Genomic DNA, 24,795 nt, shown 5'->3' with positions numbered 1-24,795 from the left:
GATTGGGGTTCTCCATTGAGTCGTGATGGTTGAAATTAGAGTAAGAGCCCAAAAAATTAATAACACCATTATGCTAATTGTCATAACTAACGTAAGACATGTGTATGAGCCACTTTGTGTGTGTGTGTGTGTGTGTGTGTGTGTGTGTGTGTGTGTGTGTGTGTGTGTGTGTGTGTGTGTGTGTTTGTTGAGTATACACATGCCTCTCTCTGCGTACTCACCTTTGTTGTGGGCGGGGTTGTCGATGCTGAAATCTCCGTTCCAGATGACGGTCAGCTCCACGGGAAGGCTGCTCATCTCCATCCCATCGTAGAAATACTATCACCATGGCAACCGCAGAGGCAAGGAGAGATAGGGGGGGAAGAGAGTAAAGGAGAGAGTAAGAGAGAGGCTGTTAAGCTACTTTTAACTGTCTATTATCTCCAAGTCCAAAGCCTGTGGTATCACAGTACTCCTTTGAATGGGCAACGCATCTCCAACAGGTGGCTGTACACAACAAACACACACATGAACCCTGCACGCATACACACTGAATTCACAGCCACACACTACACACATCAGGGAGTGTACAAAGAGAAGATTATATTTCATTTGGTTCTGTAAGACCAGCAGCATGGAGGGTTGATGCTAGAATTGTAATTTTCCGCCAAATTACAGTTTCCCTCCTTCACTGCTCAATCAAAGTACAATATTTGGATTGTACTCTGATTATGCACACAGATCTCACAGACATCTCTACACACAGACACTGACACACACACTCAGAGTGATGAAGATAGACAGGAAGATGAGATGTTATTGTATCAACAGATGATTAGCATCAAGACTAGCATAAAGCCTTTTTCATGCTATTCTTCCATTGCTTTCAATGTATTATTCAGTCAGTGAATGGAACCCGATCACAGGGATGGTTGTGTAGGTGAGACAAAGTCAGCCTCTTGTCTCATCTACCCACTGTCTAGCCTGAGCAAAAATCTCTGAGCTAGAATGAGTGTGTGTATATGCGTGTGTGTGTGTGTGTGTGCCTCTGGCTAAGTGTGTGACAAAGATCGAAAAAGTCTAATGGTCTCTTTTATAGGAAACTTTTATAGAAATGGGGCGTCTTTATAGAGATTGTGTTGGTGTGTGGGTGGGTGGTGGTCAATGATGATATGTCCCAGAACCTGACATATTAAAACACGCACATACACATACATACACACACACACACACTCCTTACCGATGTGTTCTGACACTGCACTGAGGAGCTGTTGAAGCGCAGGGCAGGAACTCTGTGCTCGTTGCCCTGGATGGTCAGCAGACACTCGTACCCCCGCTGACCAGACTGAGGCTGGGGGAGGTTCTTGGCCCGTAGTGTGATGGGCTTCACCACATTGACTGGAACCAGGATCCTCTCTGCAGGCAGTAACTGTGGACACCCCTGGACAAGAGACAGGGAGGAATAGAGACGTTAATTACAACTCGATTGTTATACAGGGACATCCTGGCTGCAAAATATAATTGTTGACCTTTGGATGAACTGAGCATTTTGCATTTTTATGGAGGATTGGTCCAATTTTAGGCAAACAACTAATTCTATTGGAGATCCACTTCCACAAATATAAATCTAGCTCTTTCCATGTCATATTTTCATATGCAAAAGTCAGTCAGGTTCAAATTATTTTAGCCTTATGTTGTAAAACATCATCACATAGTTCCAACTACACACATATTAGTCATATCTGTGATGCCAATTCTAGCACTTCAGATTAGTTAATTCATATCAGATTGCTGATCTATTCCTTAGAAAAAAGAAGAAATTAGGTTATAGATGAATTCATTAATTTAAAGTGATTAGTTTATTTAGTTTAAAGTTTTGAAAATTACATTTAAATGCAACATCAACCGTTTCAATCTGTTTAATCTGTTCGGAGAAACTAAGGATGGTGCTACAGTAATTGCAGCAGGAGTATTCCTAAAACCTGCCAATGTCCAGTAAACATTGTGCCATCAACACTCATCATTTATCTCATCAAGTGGCAGACAGACACCAACAACACACTGCACTTCACCAACATTAATTTAATTTAACGACAACGCCACTTCAGCATGAACTGTTTTTACTGTTTTAGGTTGAGACCAATGAAGTGTCTCGGTCAGACAGTCCTGGGACCCCGTTCACAGTCCCAGTGAATGAAGAGCCAGCTCAACCAGTACTCCACTGTCATTAGCCACAGGAGGGGAACGTTAATGATACAATGAAACACACTGTTATGCAGAGATATGAGCTCTCAGCCTGCACTTGTATGCTTGGTTGTTGGATTCATGTTTTTGTTCATGCAAAAGAGTTGTCACACACGCATCAGAATGAGGTTGATTTCTGCCTGTGCAGTAATTAGGCAAGAATGAATGACAAAGAGAGGGAGGGAGACACAGATGAGCCACTTACTGTAGCAATTGGAGGTCTAAAATTAACAGCCAATAAATTCAGGTGTGAGTAGCTAAATATAGAACACTTGTGATTTATGTAAAAGAAGAGGGGGGTGGAAAGAGGGGGCGGACAGGTAAGGAAAAGGAAAGAGATGGAGAGAAAAGAAAAAAAGAAAAAGTCAGAGGGGACAGAGAGGAAAACTGAAGAAAAAAAACAGCAGTGACAAGAAGAGGAAAGTGACTGACAAGCAGAAGTGAAAGGTGAGGAGGGGGAGTAAAGATAGTAAATAGAGAACAGCACTTTCCTAAGTACTTTGCAAACTTTCATGTTTTCGCTGAAGAGCGGTGGATAGAAAGAGAGCAAAATAGGCAAAATGAGAGAGGGGAACAACAAAAGAACACAGCGACTGGGAGAGGCAAAAAATACCATTAAGCGTATGCGACAGGAGGAGCCTTAGCATGTCAAAGAGGCAGAGAGGAAGGAGGGTGAAAAGAAGGAGAGCAGATAAGGTGAACCCCCGCATGGATGAAGCTGGGGGGTGGGGGGTGGGGGGTGGGGTGAAGCATAGCGCACGTTGAACTGGGTGATAACACTTGTTTGAAGTTCATTAAAAGCCACTTGATTGGGTTAGGCTGAGTGACTGACTGGATGGCTGCGTGGTGAGAGAGAGGGGAACGCTCTGTGACACTATTCACAAAGTCATTATAGATAAATGACACACAGGGTGAGTGAGTTCAGTGGTGGAGGAGAGGAAGGAAGAGGTAGTGCACGCCTGTTTGCTCTTCCAAATCTCATTTTCCTAAGAATGAAGGGTCGTATTTGGAGAACGAAAATGAGTGGGAGAGCAAAGAGAGATGCAATCCATTTTTAATCACATCTCTTCCAGTTAATACACTTGAACAATAGGGACAATAAATCTGATCTGGTTTGTGGAAATGAAAGCACAGGAGGCACTGGAGTATGACTTAACATGGTGACTTAAGCTGAATCCCAAAGACACAGATCTGCACTGATAGTGGTATATGGTGACAGCACTGCATGCACACAGACACACACACACCCACACCCACACACACACACATGCATATATGCACCCAGGGCATCACAGCTAAAATGCATTGAAGTGTCTGAAACCCTGAACTTGTGCCAACATGACAGTTTCTTGTACATCTAAGTAGATTCAAGGTTAACTCACTGGCATGTGAGGGTATGCCTACACACAGACACACACACACACACACACACAAATTGTAGCCTTGGAATCCCATTACTGTATAAGATAAACGCCACAAGTCAAAGCCAGACAGCATCTCTTGTATCATTGCACCTTTATGACAACGTGTTAAGGATATGGAAAACTTCAAATGAAAATTCCAGCAGCAGCTATCTACACACACACTCACTCACACTCACACATGCACACTATTTCCACATTTCATTAACACCTTTTTACAATTCTCTTTACAACACTGACATTTCTTTTTTACAGCTACAGTATACAGTATGCTCCAAATACACATCTAAGCCTATGGCAGCCTAAGCCTCAGGTAAACAATAGAAAATAAACAGTCTTCCACATAAAAACACCAAACACACACACACAGATTATCTAAACTCATAAACCAGTCATCTGCACTGCAGCTTGTGAACACACACTTAACTGCACACTATCAACCTTGCTGATGGTGCAGCTTTTCATTACTCTTTTCTGTTTCAATCAGAAAAATCTTAATTTGAACTTCTTTTATTTCATGACACAGGAAGCGTTAAATCTAATACACACAGAGCAGATGCCTTGTTTGCTTCAACAACAAAAGGATTCTACCAGCAAGCATGTCGATGTTGATAGCCGGTGTTTTTCCTCCTACTTAGCTCTGTTTTTCCTGTTTGTATGTATACATGTAAACTCAGACACACTCATCTAACACACTGTGATCATTGCCAGCGTTCCCTCAGGCCAAGTGAGCTCTCAGTTTGGTTTGGACAAACATGTGTATATCCTCGATGGCTACTGATGCCTGTCGCATTGGCAGTCATGCTCGCTGTCGCCTGCTAAGATTTACGTCAACGTTAAGTTGATCTGATGTCAGGGCGTTTATTGCTGCTCGCCACCCTCTCAACCCCCCAATGACTGAGGTGCAATAAATAACAGAGGAGCAAATCACCTCACAGATACAGTACATGTGCACAAGCTGCACAGTACATAACTACACAGCTTCATAAATATGCACGTACTCTATAGCTGGGTGCTATTATGCAGAGACAAAAATGTAAATCTACAACTCTTGAGGCTCTCCTGTCCACCAGGCTGTTGACTCCAGACAACAGATTGAGGTAGAGATGGAGAGCGGTGCGGAGAAGTGAAATGTAGAAGGATAGTTATGTTTAAACGTTGCAGTGTTTTATGAGGCTACTTATTAGTGGAGTTTCAAGAGTAAATTCACCATCATTATGGCGTTTTTTCGTCAATAAACTCTAATAGTATGTGCCTGTGTGTTTTTACAATTTATACTCCAACAATAATGCCAGATAGGTGCATTTCATTTGCAGTGCTTGTATAGCTTTACATGCTATACAAGTTAGATCCCTGGTTGTTCAAAATGATCAACTGACCTGACATGTCTAAGTGTCAAGTTGATTATTTAGAGACAAATTTCCTAGACCTATTTCTAGAGATAGATGCTACCATTGACTTGGTGGATGTTTCAAAACCTGGACAAATTCAGCAAAAACTATCTACCAAATACTATAGAGTTGTTGATTTAACTTTTATATCCTGGGTCAAAACGACCACTCAATATTTCTCTTCTGGCTGAAGGAAGAGATAACTGACTGAGTAGCAGGCGAGATAGACTAAAATACACCTGAAACGTGAAGGGAGGTGGCCCTGTGTGGAGATGTGAATGTCAGTGACACTCCTACAGTCACGTAATCAAGGGCTTGCATTAAAGCACTAGAAAGGGAAAAGTGCCTGTCAACAGCATGACTCATCATAACAACATAATAAGCACTGAATTCTGAGTGAAAACCATGTCGGTAGCTCTTTTTTTCTTTTTTTTACACATAATTATCCATCATTCTTCCTCTTTCCATCACTGATGCATTGTTTTGTATGACCTCAGCTCTGATTTTCCCTCATGCTCATGCTTTATTCCTCCTTCATTTATCTCTCTCTAAACCAAGCCTCAGTTATTCATCCTATCCAGCTCACTGACCCTGGTCATTTCTCTTATCAACCAACTCTGATTCCCTCTCCCCCTCTCCTTTCCAGACTTCTTTTCTTCTCGGGGACCTACTTAGATCTGATAATTAGAGGCTGGTGGGGGTGTGAAGGGTGGAGATAGGGAGAGTGACAGAAAGTAGGAAGCAGAGTGGGAACTGTGAATGTAAAAGCCCTTGGCATAGTTTGAAGCAAGGGAGGGTGAGAGCGAAAGAGAGGGAGAGAGGCCCATAATTATAGCAGCGCAGGGTGTGAAGATGAAGAGGATCTTAAGTTTTCATACACGTACACACACACACACCTTGTGGTTACCAAGAGCTCTCCTTAACTGGCCTCTGTTTTATCATTTCCTACAGAGCCTCGGGCAAAGACACTCTCCTGTTCTCTGTTCACCCTCCCTCCTTTCCTGCTGTTCCTCACCTTGTCCCTATATCCCGCTGTTCCTTACTTTTTTCTCCTGCCATTTTTGGTCTCTCTGAGCCTCTTTGTCCTTTCTCTTACAGGAACATAATGATTTATTACAACTTTGGGTTTGGTCATCATTTTTATTGGTTACAATAACTCCCTATACTCGATAAACTGACTGCTGGGATGTGACAGGACGGGGACATTGCCAATAAGTCCCTATTAAGTTTGATGGGGCTTCAGATCATCAAGTTATGATCATCACCAAGATTGTAAAACAAATGAGAAATGATCAAAGCCACTTAATTTAAAGGTAAAACCAAAATGTAGTACACCTACTACAGCATCAGTTATGTATAATAATAATATAAAAGGTTTGTTTTTGTTTGTAAAATCTATGATTAAAACTCGGTAGGCTATGACCATCCATCTCCTCATGTTTACTGCTCAGTTGGACATTTCTCAGAGACATTACTACTGTATGTTTTCAGATACTTGAAACTCACATGGTGAGTATAGTATTATTACTAATAGTAATGATGGCAAAACGAAACTACAACCCAGGTTAAATGAAATCCATTGAGGGTCCCTATGCCACTTTAAGAGGCATTATGAAGCTCGTCATTTTTTCTTTCAGTATCTTCATTTTGTCATGCTCCCTTCACTGCTTAATTTCCTTTTATTCCCAATTTTGACAAATCCTTTTTCTCTTCACTCAGCTAACACTCAACTGACTCTTCAGTGGTCAGCGCCTGTGTATGACATTGATCTGAATCGAACCAAAGCACCTCTCTCCACCATTGCTGTCTATTATTGGCAACTAACAGCTATTACTGCTGGCATTTAGCTTCTTTAATAAAATTAAATTGATCACTTGATCAATAAAGTGTGTGGTGAATAAACTCCAAGCCACTGATTATCAGAACAAAGTCAAGAAGAAACTAATGCATGAGTATATATGTTGCATGGCAAATTGATATTAATTTGGTATAATTCATATATTTGTGTGTTTTGTATCTTCCTACAAAACACACATTGTATTTTAGTCAAGAGGAGAGGAAAAGGAAATATTCTCCTGTGGTCCTTCTGAGTTTCATTAATTGCTTTAGGTACGTATGACAGTGAATTTGTGAATTTCAGGGATGGGGGATGCGGTGTGAAAAAGACCAGAAAACACACACACACACGCTTTATTGTGTAAACAAGCACAGCCCAGTCATATTCTAATCAAAAGAACAGCAGTGGTCAGGAATCACTTTTGGCTATTTATTCAGTGTAACCAAATGGAACATGCATGCATATTCTTTGTCAGTGAGGCTCATCAGAACAGCTCAGTCCTTGAGATGTGTGGAGGGCAAGCAGGGACGTGGCCTTGGTTAATGTGCCAACAGGCAAACGACTGATCCGAGTGCCCATATCATTGCTGGCATGAATAGAAAGGCACCCACTGTACGCCCAGGCCTGGCTTTAACTCTGTCCTGCCATGCATACTAACAACAAGCTCAACCAGTAGGGAGATTTGCCTGGCGTCAATCATTAGCATAGCGTTAAGGGATTATTCAGATCACTGCCTGAAATCCCTTAATTGTAATAGTACACAAAAAAATTATCTGCAGCAGAAGGAGGCAATCCTATTTCATAACGAAAAGTTGACTTGTTCCCTTTCATCAAATTTGGGAATGATTCTATTGGATGGTCGTGTGTGTCTCTACATTATTAATTCAAAGCAGCAACCAAAAATCTGGCAGCAAATGCATGACCTTGGATTTGAGGGGTTAATTAAAAGCAAATTAAAAGTCATTAAGCCTGCAAAACACCTGCTTTTTCTGAAACAACATGTCAAAAAAAGGGATGTCATTAATGTGCTAATACCAAATCCCCCTCACTTTATTTATGGTTTTCTTTTAGTCATCAACACAATAGGAGTGGATTCACACATTATTATCCTCAGTCAATATTGACCACCAGCGCCTGAGTTAATTGGAAAAGTAAACCTGCAAAGACTCGGGCTTGGGTCTGACTAAGCAGAAGGTTCAAAAGGATAATGGAAACGGCAGAAAAAGAAAATAATATCATCTGCGCAGGTTGAATGGCTCGGGGGAAACATGGGTGGAATAACACAATTGAGAGCAGACTGCTCATCAAAGGAGGCAATCTGGCTAAGCTTGTCCCTGCCCGTCGCGCAGCGCCTGCCAACCCAGACATGAGCAGTAGTGATCTTCATCATAGCTCACCTCAGGCTAGGATTAACAGGCCACTAACTCCCTGTAAAACCCTCCCTGGAAAACTACTGTGAATTGCCGGGGTACAGACAGGCAAAAAACTGTAAACACGGCACATACAAACATAGAAATACAAAGACGCATGCAGACAAACAGACCTACTGTAGGCCACAGGGCGACACCAGACGTCACAGACAAACACAGGCACACACCCAACCTTTCTTTACCTCCATGCACTGTTCTGAAGGCCGCCACTGTGGCAGTGACTCTAAATCAGAGAGAGACCCCTCTCACAGGACAGGAAGTAGGCGGGTTGGGGCCATTCACTGAATGTACCCCATCCAGTGAGTAGCATGTCCTCTGCAGCAGAGCAGCCTAATTACAGTGGGCTCTGCTTCGACGGGAGTAGAACTGGCTGCCAATATTATTGATAATTCACACAGACTAAGCTGTCGCTGGGAATAGGGATGGGCAGGAGGAAATGGCTCTGTTTTATTAGCTTCCACTGCCCTTTGATGTGCAGTCAAGAGCGAGACATGCCAGGAGACTCATGCCAGATGGAAGCACTACAGCTGAAAGGTGTCTCAATCCTTTTAACATAACTCTTTTTGCATTTGAAACCTAGAATGATAGCTATTAGGCTCACGTAGCCAAACATTTTCCCCTCAATTTATTTCACTGTGTTTTATTACTTAGCTGGCTCTCAACGAGATAGCTGTCCGGAGCTGGTCAGCAGTAAAACTCGGGGGATTCTTGGACGTTGTCTTAATGGGCCACGGTTTGAGTGTCTTTGAGCCCGGAGGTGCTGCTATACACCCCCTGAACACAGCTCAAACCTCCACTGAGGGCTTCACTCTCCCAGCAGTGCGGTTTGATGACTGAATAACTGGTGCTCATGTGTGAAAAATGTAAACCCAGCCTAACACTTTTATCACCATGGTTCGGGACTCACCTCAGGCTTCTTTACCCGTCCCTCCTGGAAGGAGCATGTGCGAGGGTCGTGGGTGCAGTCATGTCTGTATTTACACCAGTGGCACTGGTAGGGACTGCTCACACATGACAGACAGCTGAAAAGCAGAAGAGAGAGAAGACGGTGCTGTCAATTAGTATTGAACTGCAGCAAATACACTGGAGAAGAAAAGCTCAATATGCCTACTTACTTATGTATACAATACAATTTCAAACACTTTAAGAGTACGTTTTTTTCATTAGTGTTAAGGGATAAGAATTCTAATGAGTTGGTTTGCTACTCCAACCTGAAATGTCAATGGAGAGCAACACTAACTGCCTAGTGCCTACAAATGTCGCGCACTTTGTCCCATCTGGTGGCATTCTTACTTTTCTGTCACCTACAATAGAGTGTGTGAAAAATGTTATTTACGCAGCTGAAAGCAACTTTAAACAGTCAGACTTACGATTTGTGGACGCTACAGTTGTAGAAAACAAAACTGGTGTTTGCGAACGCCAGGCCCGTCTCCTTGGATTTGAGATAGAGCTGCACAATCTGGTGGTCACCTAAAAGAAACATATCAGAGTGAGCATTAACAGTGTGATACTGTACTTAGAGGTAGAGAGAGTTTGAGAAAAACAGCAGGCGTAATTTTAGAAATTATCAATTGATGGTTTCATTCAAGATTTGAAAGAAATGGGAAAAAATATCACTGTGCAATAATGATAATGGTAGCACATCATACTGTAACTACCTCAAGCAAAAGCAGTGACGACCTCTGCCTGTGTGAAAGCAATTTTATTCACGTGTTCACATTTTTCAGTGTCATGTTGCGTTAGATTTTCCCATGAAGACAATATGACTGCACTGCTTTGAGCCACAGGTGCTCAGCCTGTTGCAGTGGTAAAGGTAGTATCTTAAGAGGGAGAGAGAGCGTAGAAGGGTTTTGTTGGGTTAAGTCTCCCTATCCCCTCCACCTCACAAGAGACAATACAAGTTGGTGCACACACATCTCCCCTGGGATGGGAAATATTCCCCTGGAAAAGTCTTTGAGAGTGTCTTTGACAAGGTAAAGGGGGAGGGAGATGAAACAAAAACCATGTGTGTGATTCTGTGTGTGTGTGTGCGTGTGTGCCTGTGAGCAAGTGTGTGTGTATGTAAGCTTGCGCCTCATCTGTATTTGGTGTGTCCTTTTGTCTGGCCCTAATGAAGGAGTTCATGTTTAATTCAACAGCACATCCACACATCTAACTGCTCGCTCTACTCTACCTCTGTACCTCTCTCTCTCTCTCATCCCCACTCTATCTCTACACACAGGTCTCCCTGCTCTCTTCCACACTGCGACTCTTTCTTCTCCATCGTGTCTCTCTCCATCTCTCTAACAAAGAAGGAATCATTCATCAATCACAGTAAAGCACCGCTGACAACGGATCTGTCCTAATTAGGCCACCTAAATGTTACCTTGAAGCCTGCTAACAAAATCTATCCCTCCCTCTCCCTCTCTCTCTCTCTCTCTTCACTCCATATACCTCTCTTCCTTCTTTTCTCTCTTTCAACCCAGCTTAGACTAATGGATGCTGGTAAAAAATGGAAGATGAAAGGTTCCAATATAGGCAAACCTGGAATGTTTTTCCTTTTCCTGACATAGCAAAAGGATGTAAGCGTGTGTGTGTTTGTGGGTGTGGAAGAAGCACAAGATTCTTCAATGTGTGTGTCTTGGAGTACATATTTACCCATCTATGTTTGCATAACAGCAGTATCACCGGTGTTACATGTGACTGACATGGCAAATATTGAACAAATGCTTCTAATTCCCCAAAGCACCCTCAGGCTCTCTGTCAGTTGTTCATCTGTGTGCTGTCTATCTGTGGATCATTTTTATTGCAGTGTGTTTTATTGTGTATGTGTATGTGTGTGTGTGATGCTTCTCTTCAGGTGTGTGCAGTGAATAAATAAAGGAAAAATGTGAGTATCTGTGCACGTGTACAGCTGAGCACTGAAGTGTTAATAAATGCAGGTCATACACTTTAAATTTACACTTGCCTCATATTTGGCTTTTGAATCCAACATTGAAACAATATACTGTAGAGATACATTTTTTTTGAAAATAGCAAACTAGAGTACTGAATAGTATTTTCTTCAGAGTTCATACATTGTCTATAAACCATCGGGGAGCATTCCTTTGTATGTAAATTTTGAACATTATTGATGGATCACCGTCTTTCTCTTTTCTGTCCTTTTTTCTCTTTTCATTCATTATTCATTTTCTTTTTGTGGAACTATGGAAGGGTGGCATCTTCATTATCGCAACATGAGGACACATTGAGGGTTGGTAATGAAGGATTACCTGCCTGGGGACAGGCCTTCCCAGATGGGAGCTTGGTTCAATTAGACTGGGCTTAGTCGACCACGGAGAGGGGAGGTGAAGAGCGGTGGAATAAGGAGGAGAAAAAAAAATATTTCCCCCTTTTTGCTTGTGGAACGAATAACGTCAGGAATGTTTTAGCTGTTAGACCTTTGAAAGTAATAGAAACAGTGGCAGTGTCTGCAGGGACTGTGTAATCTCCAGGCTCTGAATTAGCTCTAGTAAGAACACTTAGCTGTGCAGCTTGATTTTCTCCTTTTTGCACTGGGGTTAACTGGGGTCCCATCTCTCCCTCTGGAACATATCCACTTTGAGCGAAGGTGGTAAATAAATCCCACAGCAGACTAATAACTAATGTTCACTCAATTACTAAACATGTCCTAAGGCAGTGCTCCGAGGCCTGCTGAGTGACTGATAGCAATGAGAAAAACAAAAATTCATAGAGCACTTATAGCCCTAGGTCTAGCATGGTTCTGACTGAAGGGAGAACATCCAGATGAACGTGTGCTTCCCTGGCGTGTATTCAACAGGTGCTCCAATGTGGATCACTTGTTGATTCTACCAGCATCAAACTGAGAAATGGGATAGTAAATTTCCTGATCCCGTTTTGCAGTTGTTTGGTCAATAAGGCTGCAACAGGGTTATCCTTACCTTTGTCAACAATGATACGCGGCATCTCCTTCTCAGCAGGCGAGAAGCACTTGATTCGGTTTCCCTCCACCAAGCCGTTCATCTCAGCCAGGTCCTGGAAGGTGCAGTTGACCCCCGCAGAAAGTTCTGGGACGTTATGGGCTTCCAACACCAACTGTGGGAAAAGAAAAATAGAAAAGTGTGTCAGTATCCTACAGTATGCAACACTAAATATAATATAATAAAAGAAAGAATTGAGCTCATGGAAGTCATGTGAAGCTGTGCCACTTAAACTGTATGAAATACCACTGGTGAAGCATGACAAAATGCATTATATAATTGCATCCATGGGATAAACAAGTTAGATCTGTGTCCCAACTATGAGACTCACACATCTGCGAGCACTTCAGATCAGTTTAGGAGCCAATATGTTCTTCAAATATGACTTCAACATCATATTACTCGTGAGAGGCACAGCTGCAAGTTCTGTTCAGAATAAAGATCCATCTGTGGGGCGGTCAGCGGCCAGGGGAGCCACCAGGGGACTTTTGAGTGAGGCAGGAGACGTGCCAAACAACATCAAAACACTCTGATGTAGAAAGACATAGACTGCCTGAAACTGAAGCTTGTGTCATCTCAATTGCCTGTATCAGCCACATGCACTACTACCTCTCTGACCACCTCCTATAATGCCTCATGGCTTCAATGAGCTGCATGGATTTCTCATACAGTAACATCTTATCGTCCTGACTGTCTGGCTGAGTGAGGGGGAAAAAAGGGGGTGTTTTTATGGCAAAAAGTGAGAGAAATGATAAGTGCAGAAAGTCAAGGTAAGTGGACAGATGAGGAGTTAGTAGGGATGGAACAAGCCCTACTGAATGTAGATGGCTGAAGTAAGAGCAGGATGAAAAGAGACCACGGACAGGAGGAAGAGAAAAGTAGCATGAAGACTGAGGTGAACAAATGAGGCAGTGAAGAATGGAGGAGAAAAGGGCAGGCATACAAGCAGCTGGACAGGGAGGGAAAAGAGGACTCTGGGAAATATAAAATGCTAATTTTCACACTTCATTTGAAAACGCTGTGTAAGCTTTCTGCACTTCAGCAAAAACTGGCTTCAGGTGGAGCAGGAGAAAAAAAAAAACACTGTCCTTGAATAAGAAGAAGAGAAAGAAAAAAAGAGGTCTGGAAGGCAGGAGGAGTGGGGTCAAGACCAAAATATACATATTGATGGAAAAGCATGTCTGCACTGGGCCTTGGTCTGGGCATTGATTTGAGGTGCAGTCCATAGTACACTTGTGATGTGCTGCCGAAAGCTGCCTCAGCGGCAGAGAAGGGCTGACCTGAGCTGTTTTTATATTGCTGTTTAATGAAAAGACGACGGACTGCGTGTGAACAGATACACAGCTTCCCACGTAAAATGGACACCACATGACCGGCCTTCTATCTCTTACACATCCTCTCTCTCATTCGTCGCTCACTCTACCCCTCACCTTCTTCTCCCACTTTAATTTATTTTTCTTTTTAAGGAGGGAATACAGCTAGACCCTGAGTTTCCTCAATTACATTTCGAGCAGTCACGGCCAGGCCTTGCCACAGCAGGGCTGAATAAATATGAAAATAACCCCACTCATGTTAACAGAAACATTCGGCACGCATACGCACTCACACACACGCACACACATACACACAAATTCCCTTCTGTGGTTTATAACACACCATGTCTAATGTGGAGGATATATGATGATGGGCTGTTCATGTTGCCATGGTAAAAGAATATCCTAGCTGCAGAGGGAATTTATTCAAAAGCTGTAACATGCTATAAAAAAGACAGGGCGAAAAAATAAATTGGACTTGAACTTTATATCTTTTCATATTAATGATTAAAAAGTCATAAATATTGCCTACAAATGTCTTACTGTTCTTACTTAACTATGATATAATTCATTGTTAAGTATAAAACCAGACTGTATCAGCTAATTAATGACAAATGTTCAGCTATTTTAACAGAAATAATATATGCCATTGTAATTCAGTAATGTATCTATATTATATGTGTTTGAAGCGGTTGTAGCTTTTCAAATGATTAGTCTCATAGATAAACAACAGCAGCATATGTGCATATAGAGACAATTCCCAGTAAAGCTTATGGTAACAGCAGACATGTTTCATTACCAAAGAAAGCATGAAAACCGGGGAAAAAGCTATCTTTTTTTAATCTCAGCAGTGAATTGACTCCATTTCTGTCCTGAATGCCTCGGCGTATCTTTCCAAACAAATATTTAATAACACAAAGGTCAAGGAGGAGCCCCTGTCTGTCTGCCAGAAGTCTCTGCCCTGCAATCAGTTGGATGGAAGATCTGTGGCGTAGCCTTTGGGTAAAGCCTTCTTTCTGGGAAAAGGTTAAACACTCTCAAAAGGCTCAGGCTTGAGCAACATCACACACACACACAGACAGACACATACACACACACACATACCCCCATGAATATCATTAGAGAGATGCAGGGGTGTACCTCAGAAAATCAACACCTTGTGTGACCCTCAGAGAAACACGGTGGAAAATAGTCATTCAGGCTTGACCTTAGAAAATCACATTAGATATTTATGCACTTGGCTTCTGAGATTCAAAACCATTTCCAAAACGCCATTAAATAGGAAATGGGAATTGAAATGTGACATCACTTAAGGTGGTTAAGGTCAGTGGGATTTTCATAACATTCAGTGTTACAACCTTTAAAACTGGTTATCCTCCAACACAACAGTAAGCCTCAGAAGACATGAAACAGCATGATGTGTTCAGACACTGTCAATCTTCTCCTGGACGTGCAGTAAAATGCCCAAAGGGATACACACATGTAGGCGCACACGTACACAGCCATTAAAAAACATTAGAAGCAGCCTGTTCCCATCCCAGAGACAAATTATTGTCGAATCAGAATAGACTGTTTGGTGCAGGTGGAATCAGGTGCAGTGTGAGGGGATGAAGTGAGGAAACAGCTACAGTACAGATCTCTATTTGATTAATTTCACTCAAATACTGGCCAATCAGATAATAAAGTATACTTATTTGAGTATGCATGTAGATATACAAGTACTTAGCATGGAATGAATGACACTGCATTTGTATTACATCACATTCTCATGTTACACATGAAAGTACAAAGTGCTCATATTTCTCTAGTTCCTGTAGAAAGAGATTTTTTGTTGCAGCCGATCACAAGTCCTTACACACTGATCAATACTCTTAAACATTCGTAAACCATTCAGAGCTTTTCAATCTGGCAGCTGTTTTAGAATGAAATGTCCAGCGGGGGAAAAAACTTGGCACATCGAGCTGCCAACAATCCCGATAAACACAGCTGAGCTAAACTGTGTGCTGTTAATGATTGTTGACATTTGTTGAAAAAGTATTCCAGTGGACCGGACTGGAAGTTTGCAGGGTCAGGATTTGAAGGATTCGTGTTGGCAGGCAAGTAAAATAATGTAAAGCAGGATTACACAGTTAACACTGGCTGCTAATCACTATCTGGAGCATAATTACATTGCATTACAAATTATGCTTGAGTGTGTAATACTGTCAATCTGCCAGGCAAGATTTTCTCACTACACGCCCGCAACACATTCAGCAGTCGGCACTGTTTACAGCAATATGCCAACACTAAAATAAAGGCTTGCTTGAAGTGTTTCTTTCCTTATTGATGGTGTAAATAAAGCATATTAAAGCACTTCTAATTTAAAGTTGACCACATAATATACTATCAGTGGCACAAGTAAGAAGCACAGTATTAAAACAATGATGTAAGTATCTATTTTAAAATGAAAGCATTGACACAGGTTAGATGAAGGGCATATGATTGAATCAAGTAAAAGTTACAGGTTAAATACTGTGCATCTACTCAAACCTTTAGATTACTGCAGTTTATATGAGCAGGGTGTTTCATTCCACTCACCGTGACACTAAACTGGGACACTGAGATGTTGTTTGGGTGGACACTGAGACGCACACACTGTTTGAGGTCCGATGCAAAGCGCCGCGGCTCTGATGAGCGCTCACATTTCTCCTTTCTGGCGCACCTGGAAAAAACACAAGAGAAAGGGGGGTTTTTATTCACGGATTACAAATTCAGGTACACGCGCGCACGCACATTCATGCTTTTGGTAACCTGACCAGGGTTTACCCCCGTCCACCTGCTGGCACCTGGGAAAAAGAGAATGTCCCGTTGCTCCCTGACAGACGGAGTTAGACACATTTATCATATTTCCTCTCTGGCAACACACCAGCTACAGTGCCCAGTGAATTGAAACCTGGTCTCCAGGGGGTGGGAGCAGTTGCATTTAAAACAATGGTTGCTCTATATGTGGAAGTGGAACCGGTCCGTTGGGACAGAGGTAGGCCTTGACTTTGTGAGGTTGTCTTAATGACTGGCATTCATGGGCGATGCCAAATACAGGTGGAGATGTGGATGTAGGGCTGGATTTATCCCCTTCTTAATACCAAACCAGGTCTAATCCGGGAGGGTGGGGGGTGGGGGGGGGGGGGGGGGGGGGGCTGGATCTTTTGTTTTGTTAGAGGAACTTCCTGGCCTCTGCTCCAAACACTATCCCTTGATATACGGCAAGGTGATTCCCAATGGGCTTATAAGAGAGGACGGTATGTGAGCTGCATTTCATTCCCACCAAAGTCTTGCAGTGGAGAGTTTATAGGTCAATTATTACAGCAAAAGTAGCTGTTATAACACTGATGAAACACTGTATTGTTGATAAATACACGACACGTCCTGTTAGAAATTCAGTGAGAAATATAACAGCCTAAACGGCGATATAACCTTAACCTTGTACACCCACACCCACACCCTCTTCTCCTCATCTAATCCTCTCATAAACTTTTTTTTCAAGTTTAATCCCCTATTGATTTAGACAAAAACTTGCAGTGCAATTAAAAGCCTGGCAAATCCAGAGAGTGCCCCTCAAACTCCTTTAGAGAAATAAAAGAATGAAAAGAAAGGAAGAGGTCGTAATGAACAAATGAAAGAAAGACTTTCGAGGCGTTTGACGTCTGAGATACAGTAATACCTTATGCAGCAAGGAGCTTTTTATCCTGAATTGGAAAGACTGAGGGAGGGTGGGTTTTGACCTGACATGAGTATTGTAAAGTTAAGCGGCCTAACATGCTGCAAAGAAGACAGACATAAAGAAAGAGAAAAGAAATAATCTGTTTTAGAGAGAGAGAGAGAGAACAGGAGAGGTAAAGAGTGTGAGATGAGAAAGAGAGTGGAAAGCAAAGCAAAAAAAGAAGCAAGATTTAAAGGAAGGCAACCATTGTTGGCTTTCTGTGAAGCTTTCCCTGCTAAGCCGGTTTGAGTAGGGCTTTAATCGCTTTGGGTTCCTTTGTGCTTCTCTATCACTCCTGTCTGTTCCTCCTTTTCTATCCCTGATTTAATAAGACCGCAACATATAAGTACCCTCAGGCAAACAACCCACACATAAAACCAACAATTGCACAATTTCACCAACAAATATACATATTATAAACATACACACTCTGGTTCCACACACACACACACACACAGGTTTGTTGTTTACACCTGGGGAGAAGTAAAACTGTAAAAAGATGCTCTGCAGGACATTTTGTTAAAGTGCTTGCCATTTGTACATCTATAATAATGTTTCTCTGTGCGTTTATTCCTTGACATTGTCACTCTATATTGCGTTTTGGTGGAAAACCTCAGATTTCATGCCAAAAAGATAAGAGCTATTGCATTATTAGCATTTACTGGCACAGTTTCTGTAAGTGAATCATCATTACGAGTGACTGAATCATTACAAGCAAATAATAAATCTGTGGTTTATAGCACTCTGTCAGCTCTCTCTCTCTCTCTCTCTCTCTCTCTCTCTCTCTCTCTCTCTCTCTCTCTCTCTCTCTCTCTCTCTCTCTCTCTCTCTCTCTTTCTCCCTCTCTCTCACACACACACACAAAACACTGCAGTACATAGGCATATATACATTGTTTAGTCAATATATTTATATTTTTGATTCACGAGGGATGTTGAGAGCAAAGTAATAGGACATTTTAATAGAGAAAATATAAGGTTCAAATAACAGACACTGATAACAAAGAATGAATATTTAATGAATCACAAATGAGTGAGGCAAGCAATTGCCCTTTCATTAGTTGTGTTCAAATGCTGTCATATACTGATGGAACAGAGGGAGATGTATTTCAATGAAAAGCCCTCAGTCATGAACACAACCATGGCTGAACATTGTCACCTTAGTAAACAATGTGAAAGATGTTATCACTTCTAATTAACTGTTAATTTTCCAGGTTTTTCTCTTGTTCGTTACAGATCAACTCCATTTGGCCAAGTTTGGCATCAACAGTGAACACAAATTCATCACACATAAATTTGACTTTTATGTTTCACTTTTTTAGGATTACAAGATTTATATTTATGAGGGTTCATAAATGTCATTACACCCCTGTATATCCGAGGTTTATGACATCATCTCTGTGGGACCCTATATGTTGTAAAAAAAAAAAAAAAAAAAAAAACCATGATGCAAAGACTTGTTAGTGTCCTTCTCACATCAAATAACATTTTTAAGTTGGGTTTTTATGTGAGTCACAATGTACAATGTTTACGAGCAGTAATTGATGTTGTGAAGATTTGCAGCCCAGAGTTTTATTGTCTGTGGGTTTTTATAATGTATCTTAATACAGTTACAAGCCAACAAGACATAATGAGGCAGCATGAGTTGATGAGAGCAAAAACCGAACCTGGTATAACCAGCCTGGAGCCTGTTATTATATTATTACAGTATAAGGATGTGTATGTGTCTGCTCATTTTTTATGCAACTATGCTGTAAACATTAAGACATTTTCTCCACTAACACATACTCAAAAGAAAAGGACATCAGTCTCAAGGTAGATCAGTCTGTAATGGATTACTTTCCAACTTCCATTTAGTGTGAGTCCATGTTTGATGAAAAAATGGAGTCTCATCTTCTACTTCATTAATTTGTTAATCCTTGAGATTATCTTCCTGAGGAGTTTCTTTACTGACACAAATCTGTACATCAACATGATATTTGCAATGCCAGCTATGGTTTTACCTTCCAGCATAAACTTTCCCAACTCTGAAATGTCATATTAGTCATATATAAAGGTGTTAGTGCGAACCAGTGAACTGCAAGTATCTGGACAGCCTCTGTTTGTCTATGGAGATGTCATATAACCCTGCAGGGACTGTAAGTTTCATCTTGTTCTCTGAGTCACAGGGTCACAGACTTGCTGTGCAAGATGAAATAGCCAACAGGTCGAATGATTAGCTTTCACATCCCAGACATGGACCATGCAGGGAGGCTTTTTCTCTTCTTTTCATCTCTCTGCCTCCCTAAGGGATGGGCAACAGCACCACGTCTAAACCACTGCAATGGCGCAGTGAAGAGTGCCATCACAGAGGGCTACGCCGACAAAACACAGCACATCTCAGTGAAAAGAAAAAAGATTCTGAGTTGTGCAGCTCAATGCCATCCGCCAACTGTTTACCTCGAAAGTGAACATGAGCACAGGAGAAACTTCGATGTGGTGTTATGGTATTTGGTAAGTGTTGAGACTAGACTGGTTGTTAGTACCCCCACACAGGAGCAAAATGTCCTTACTAGTGCACACAACTTGCCTCTTTTCATTGTGACTGAAATACCTTTGATATGATTACCTTACAGCCTTTCCTGTTACCCTCATGCTCTTTCTGCTACATATACCACCGGAGGTGCTGGTGGGTGACACCAGCTAACAGATGTGCCTTTTTCTGTGAGAAGTAGTCTTGCATCCTGACTGAATGTCTCACCAATGTGTAGGACATGCACACTTATTGATTTGGATTAACTTAAGTACGCACACCCACCACTAGAGGGGAATTTATGTAGCTGCTCAGGCTGATTTGGGGCTTTAGTGAAAGGATATTGAAGATAATGCCGTACACGGTTTAGCTGATGTAAGAGGTGGGCATTATCAGAGCAAAGCACTGGATAATTGTTTTCAATTACTATCCAGACAGACCATGAAAGAAAAAAAAGATTGCATCGTTTGTAACAATATGAAACAATCCCACCCTTTGTAAACATCGAAGAATAGACCATTTAGAGAACCCCAGAAATCAAAGCAATTTAGATTTCAAATAGCAGTCATAAAAAGCCTGGCTGGGGCTATCTTTTTTGAGGAGAATGAGACGTCCAGCATGTCTTCATTTGGTTGGTAAATACTGCTGTTGTGCAGAGCTGTTTGAGTGACTGGCAACGACGCATTATAAGAGAGCGAGCTGAAAGGGTTGGATTGGCTCTGAATGGAAACTAATCTGCACTCTTGTTTCTCCCAGCCTTTGATAAGGTGATACAATTAGAGTGAGGCTGAGGAGAGGGCAGAGGCCACTCAAAGCTAGATGGTCTTGTAAATAATATATTTCAAACAATATTTTTCCTTTTGACAATTTGATTGGCTGTAATGTTATTCTTCTCTGATTATTGTCTTGTTATTCTCGTGTTGTGCGTACACAAGACAAAAGTATCCATAATCAGCACAATGATAGTTTGATAACATTAATACACTATGTCATCAAAGACGACTTTTGACTTTAAAAAAAAAGGGGCAACACAATTCATCATTTGATTCATACTCTGGATTTGAACTATGCACAGTATAATGAGACAAACACTGTAAATGCCTGAAGAGTAGATACAGAAGAAGCACAAAGAGAAAGGGAAAGAGCAGAACTTGGTTTATGCAGGAGAATGGATGAAAAATTGATAATCTAAGACATTTAAAGAAACATTTAACAATAAATTACAGGGATGATCTTTCAATGCAATGTAGTGATGTGGACAAACTTGGTGGCCTTGGTATTTTGAGGGCATAGGAACAAAATATACTGGTCATGCAGAAAGTGACCAGTGTATTTAATACCTTTGGTAAAATCTCTTTGTTGTTACTTTTCATTATCGGGCATTAGGTTTAGATTGATGAGGGGTAAGAATGTACTTTTTTATTCAGCATAAGGCTGCATCATCACAAAATGTGAAAACCCCTAGGGGGGCTCAACTCTTTCTGAATGCTCTGTAATTCCAACCTTTTCAAACCTTGTGGTTGAAACTAGTCAAGTATCAGTTTGGTGCAGGTTGCAGGGTTCAGGAGCATCGAGAGAATATACTAAAGAGAGGGGGCAGGTGTATGTGGCCATGTGAGACTTCAGGTGTAATGCATATCTAATGTGTGGCATGCAGAAGGTCAAGCAGGCCGGGATATGAAAGCTATTAAATTCTTACAAAGCTGAGGTCTAGGCATCCTCAGCTCAATCAAATGCTCATGTCGCTGCCAGAAAACAAGCACACATGTGAACATACACGCTGCACACACACACACACTCACACTCACACATATATATGATCCACACTACGAATATGATATCTTTAACACATTTCTATATTAAACAGACAATAAAACCTAAAACCCCCTGCAGTGAAAACACCTGACTTTTTATAAGTATTTGCTGTGTACTACACAACTGGGTATCTGGCTCTAGACTGCTGGTTGTGGTGAATCAATATACAACAAATAGGCACTCTGTAGTCCGACTGAAACTCAATTACCATACCACCCATGCATCATCAGACACTATATGGAATCCTATACATACTAATAGCCTCAGGGTGTATAAGTTACTGTAGAGCAGGAGCTGTGTCAGATTCAGTCAAATGACACAAATCTACATTCAGCCAGGCTACATCTCTCACTCATACATGTAACCGCACACATATACACACACACACACACGTCACTGTGCCTCCCTGTACTATCATTAAGAGTGGTGGTCCACAGAGCAGAAATCCGCGTGGGGGAACCGGTGGGAGAGTCATTACCTGGCCCACTGGCCATGACCCTGTTACTCCAGTTTGTGGACAGACAAACACACACACACATACACACACACACACACACACACACACCACCGGTGTCTGTCCCAAACCCAAAGACATAGAAATTGCAAAGTGGCTGCCCCCAGGTCTAGAAATCTCTGAGCCGTCCCCTTTACGTACTTCCAATGCAAGAACACCAGCTGAGCGGAAAATTACGCAGTAACATTGCTGCTGAGAGTTTGCACAGGTATAAAGCTATGAGATAAAACAATCTCTTAAAACACATACATAAAAAAGAGTGAAGCAGGGAGAAAAGCAGATTTTGTCAAGAAATGTTCCATAAAATAAAAATAAATTGAGGGCTATTAGCAGTTATTATTTCCAACAACCTCCATAAATTCTACATTGCTCTCTTGTGCACAAACACACGAGGATAGGAGGTGATCGGCAGCATCAATCTGGCCCTCTGGGCAAACAAGCAGCAGCTGTTTCTCTCTGCTGTGATTTTTGGTGCCTCACTCTCCACCACTCAATTTTAGCAGCTGTCAAAAGCCATGCCACCAACTTCCCTCATCTTTCTCTCTCTCACACACACACACACACACACACACACACACACACGCTTACAAACAAACAACCCCCTGGCAGAACTATCGAATAGTGTGGTGGTGTGGCAGCCTTATTAGACTGTTTATCTAGCATATGTGATGCCACTGCTGCCCCTGAAGATGCCATTAGGCCAGGTTCTCTATATTAAACAGCTTTATCTGTCTGGCTCAGAGGTATGTTGGCGTGTGTGATTCTGAGGGACGGGAAGGTTAAAGAGGGTGACGACAGATGTCTTTTACAAAATTAGCTTTCCTGAATTCCTGCCCTGAATTACTGAGTCATTTTGTTTCATGAAATATTTCTTAAAAAAAAACATATTAGACAATAAAAGGGCAACTGTCTTGATACAAGCTGCTGTTAATAGAGATATTGCAATTTTCAATCAATCATGCAGGGCTACACTGTTCCTGCTGATTCATATATCTTAATAAGATGAATTATTAATAATATATATATAATTGTAATAAATAAGTACAGGTATATATATACACTGTAGTTAATCATTCTTGATGGGAGTTCAAAGATCGTTGGCTACTTGTACTTGGATTGAAATATTGGAGTGACATGATCTGTCTGGACAGGATAAGACAGCCACAAGACCTAAAAACTAATATTGGACCATTTCCAAACAGCTCGTATATCAACGTCCCAGTTATTACTCTATCAAAACACAATCTGACCTCACATTCATAAAATAAAAGCCCAGACACTGACAAGGGAAAACAACACTTTATCACAACACTGCATCTACAGTGTATCCCAAGGTATTTGTGAATTGAAGTCCCCTGTTTGATGATGTTTTCATAACTGCCCCTGAGGACACTGATGCAGGGCACTGGAGGGCTGTTTCAACCGGGGACTCAATAGTGCATTTGGCTTTTATCTTATCCATATATTGTGTTATGATCCTACATGTGTGCGGCTGCAGACGGCAACATTTGATACTATTGATCCAGCCAGTCGATACCCAGCCTGTAGCGTTGAGGTGTGTTTATTTACAAGCACGGCGTTTTTTTTTTTTTTTTTTTTAAATGAGTGAGAAGATACAGCTGTGTGAAGTGTGTGAATACATGTGTATGAGGTTTCACACAGATGTTCTATATGATTCTGGCATGAAAATATAAAAATAACAGAAATCATTCTTGCCCAACTAAACTGTGTTTGGACATAATGAACGCTGCACAACTTTTAGTCACAGTTTCTGGAACGAAGTGGGAGTGCTGCCTGAGTCCTGGGTAATGATGACACCACTGTCTCTGCATGTGTGGGTAATCTCAGTGACAACATTATCTGACATTAATACCTAAAAATCAGCGAGGATTACTGGATTATATAACGTGGTTGTTATGTTCTTACTACGGTGCTGTTGCCGTAGCAACAGCTATGTAATGTGACGTGAGGTGACCTGCGTGGGTACCCTCTCCCAGAGGTGCTCTCCATCATAGTCAAGATGAACAGTGTGCGTGTGTAAACGTTTTTACCCTCATCTCCGCAGCTGGAGTATCTCCTCCTAGAGTTTAATTTATGCTCTTGACTGGAAGATTTCTCATCCCCACTCTCTTTCTCCTTCGTCACACTCGTCCCTTTCATCACCATATAGCTTCACTTCACTTCACCTTTGACTGTCACCGTATCTCTCATTCATCCTCTCTGTCTCTCTCGTCAGTCCCTCTGCCTGTTTCTTGCTCTGGTGGACAAAAGCAAGACACCTTCTCCACTGTGAGAGTGTGTTTGTGTGTCCGTCTCCATTTCCCAGCGCTTCCCTCTGTGTGGTGGGGGGGGGGTGACAATAGGTGACAGTGAGCAATGGTCCTGACTTAAAAGTTAGTGTGCAGCTATTGCCTGTGTGGCTCTGTGTGTGTTGGGGCTAGGTAGATAGGTCTGTGTGTATGTGCTGTGTGCATGTGCGTGCCGTGCGTGTGTTTTCACACTATGATAGTGACAGTTGAGAGGGAACTGGGAGGTGCAGCGCTCCGTTCCATCCTGATGCCCCTGTCACTTCTTGGCCTTGTTCCCTTCCCTCAACTTCCCTTAGCATCCAGCAAGAGGTGGAGGGTGGGGGTAAGGGAGGG

At 41.8% G+C, this 24,795-nt stretch overlaps 1 protein-coding gene across 2 annotated transcripts in view; it reads right to left on the bottom strand.

Annotated features, from left to right (window-relative positions):
- plxna4 (plexin A4) overlaps positions 1–24,795 on the bottom strand; it is a 233,008-nt gene that overhangs the window by 48,503 nt on the left and 159,710 nt on the right. For both annotated transcript variants that reach the window (XM_083999274.1, XM_083999275.1), the window contains exons 6-11: positions 16,152–16,275; positions 12,223–12,376; positions 9,673–9,772; positions 9,210–9,324; positions 1,220–1,420; positions 222–318 (exon numbers count right to left, since the gene is read on the bottom strand). In XM_083999274.1, the coding sequence (XP_083855400.1) occupies positions 222–318; positions 1,220–1,420; positions 9,210–9,324; positions 9,673–9,772; positions 12,223–12,376; positions 16,152–16,275 (791 nt within the window). The remainder of the gene's footprint in view (positions 1–221; positions 319–1,219; positions 1,421–9,209; positions 9,325–9,672; positions 9,773–12,222; positions 12,377–16,151; positions 16,276–24,795) is intronic.

This window comes from Trachurus trachurus, assembly GCF_905171665.1.
Source record: "Trachurus trachurus genome assembly, chromosome: 23".
Lineage (NCBI taxonomy): Eukaryota > Metazoa > Chordata > Actinopteri > Carangiformes > Carangidae > Trachurus > Trachurus trachurus.
Note: the sequence above shows the minus strand (reverse complement) of the source record. Positions and strands in the feature narration are given on the sequence as shown.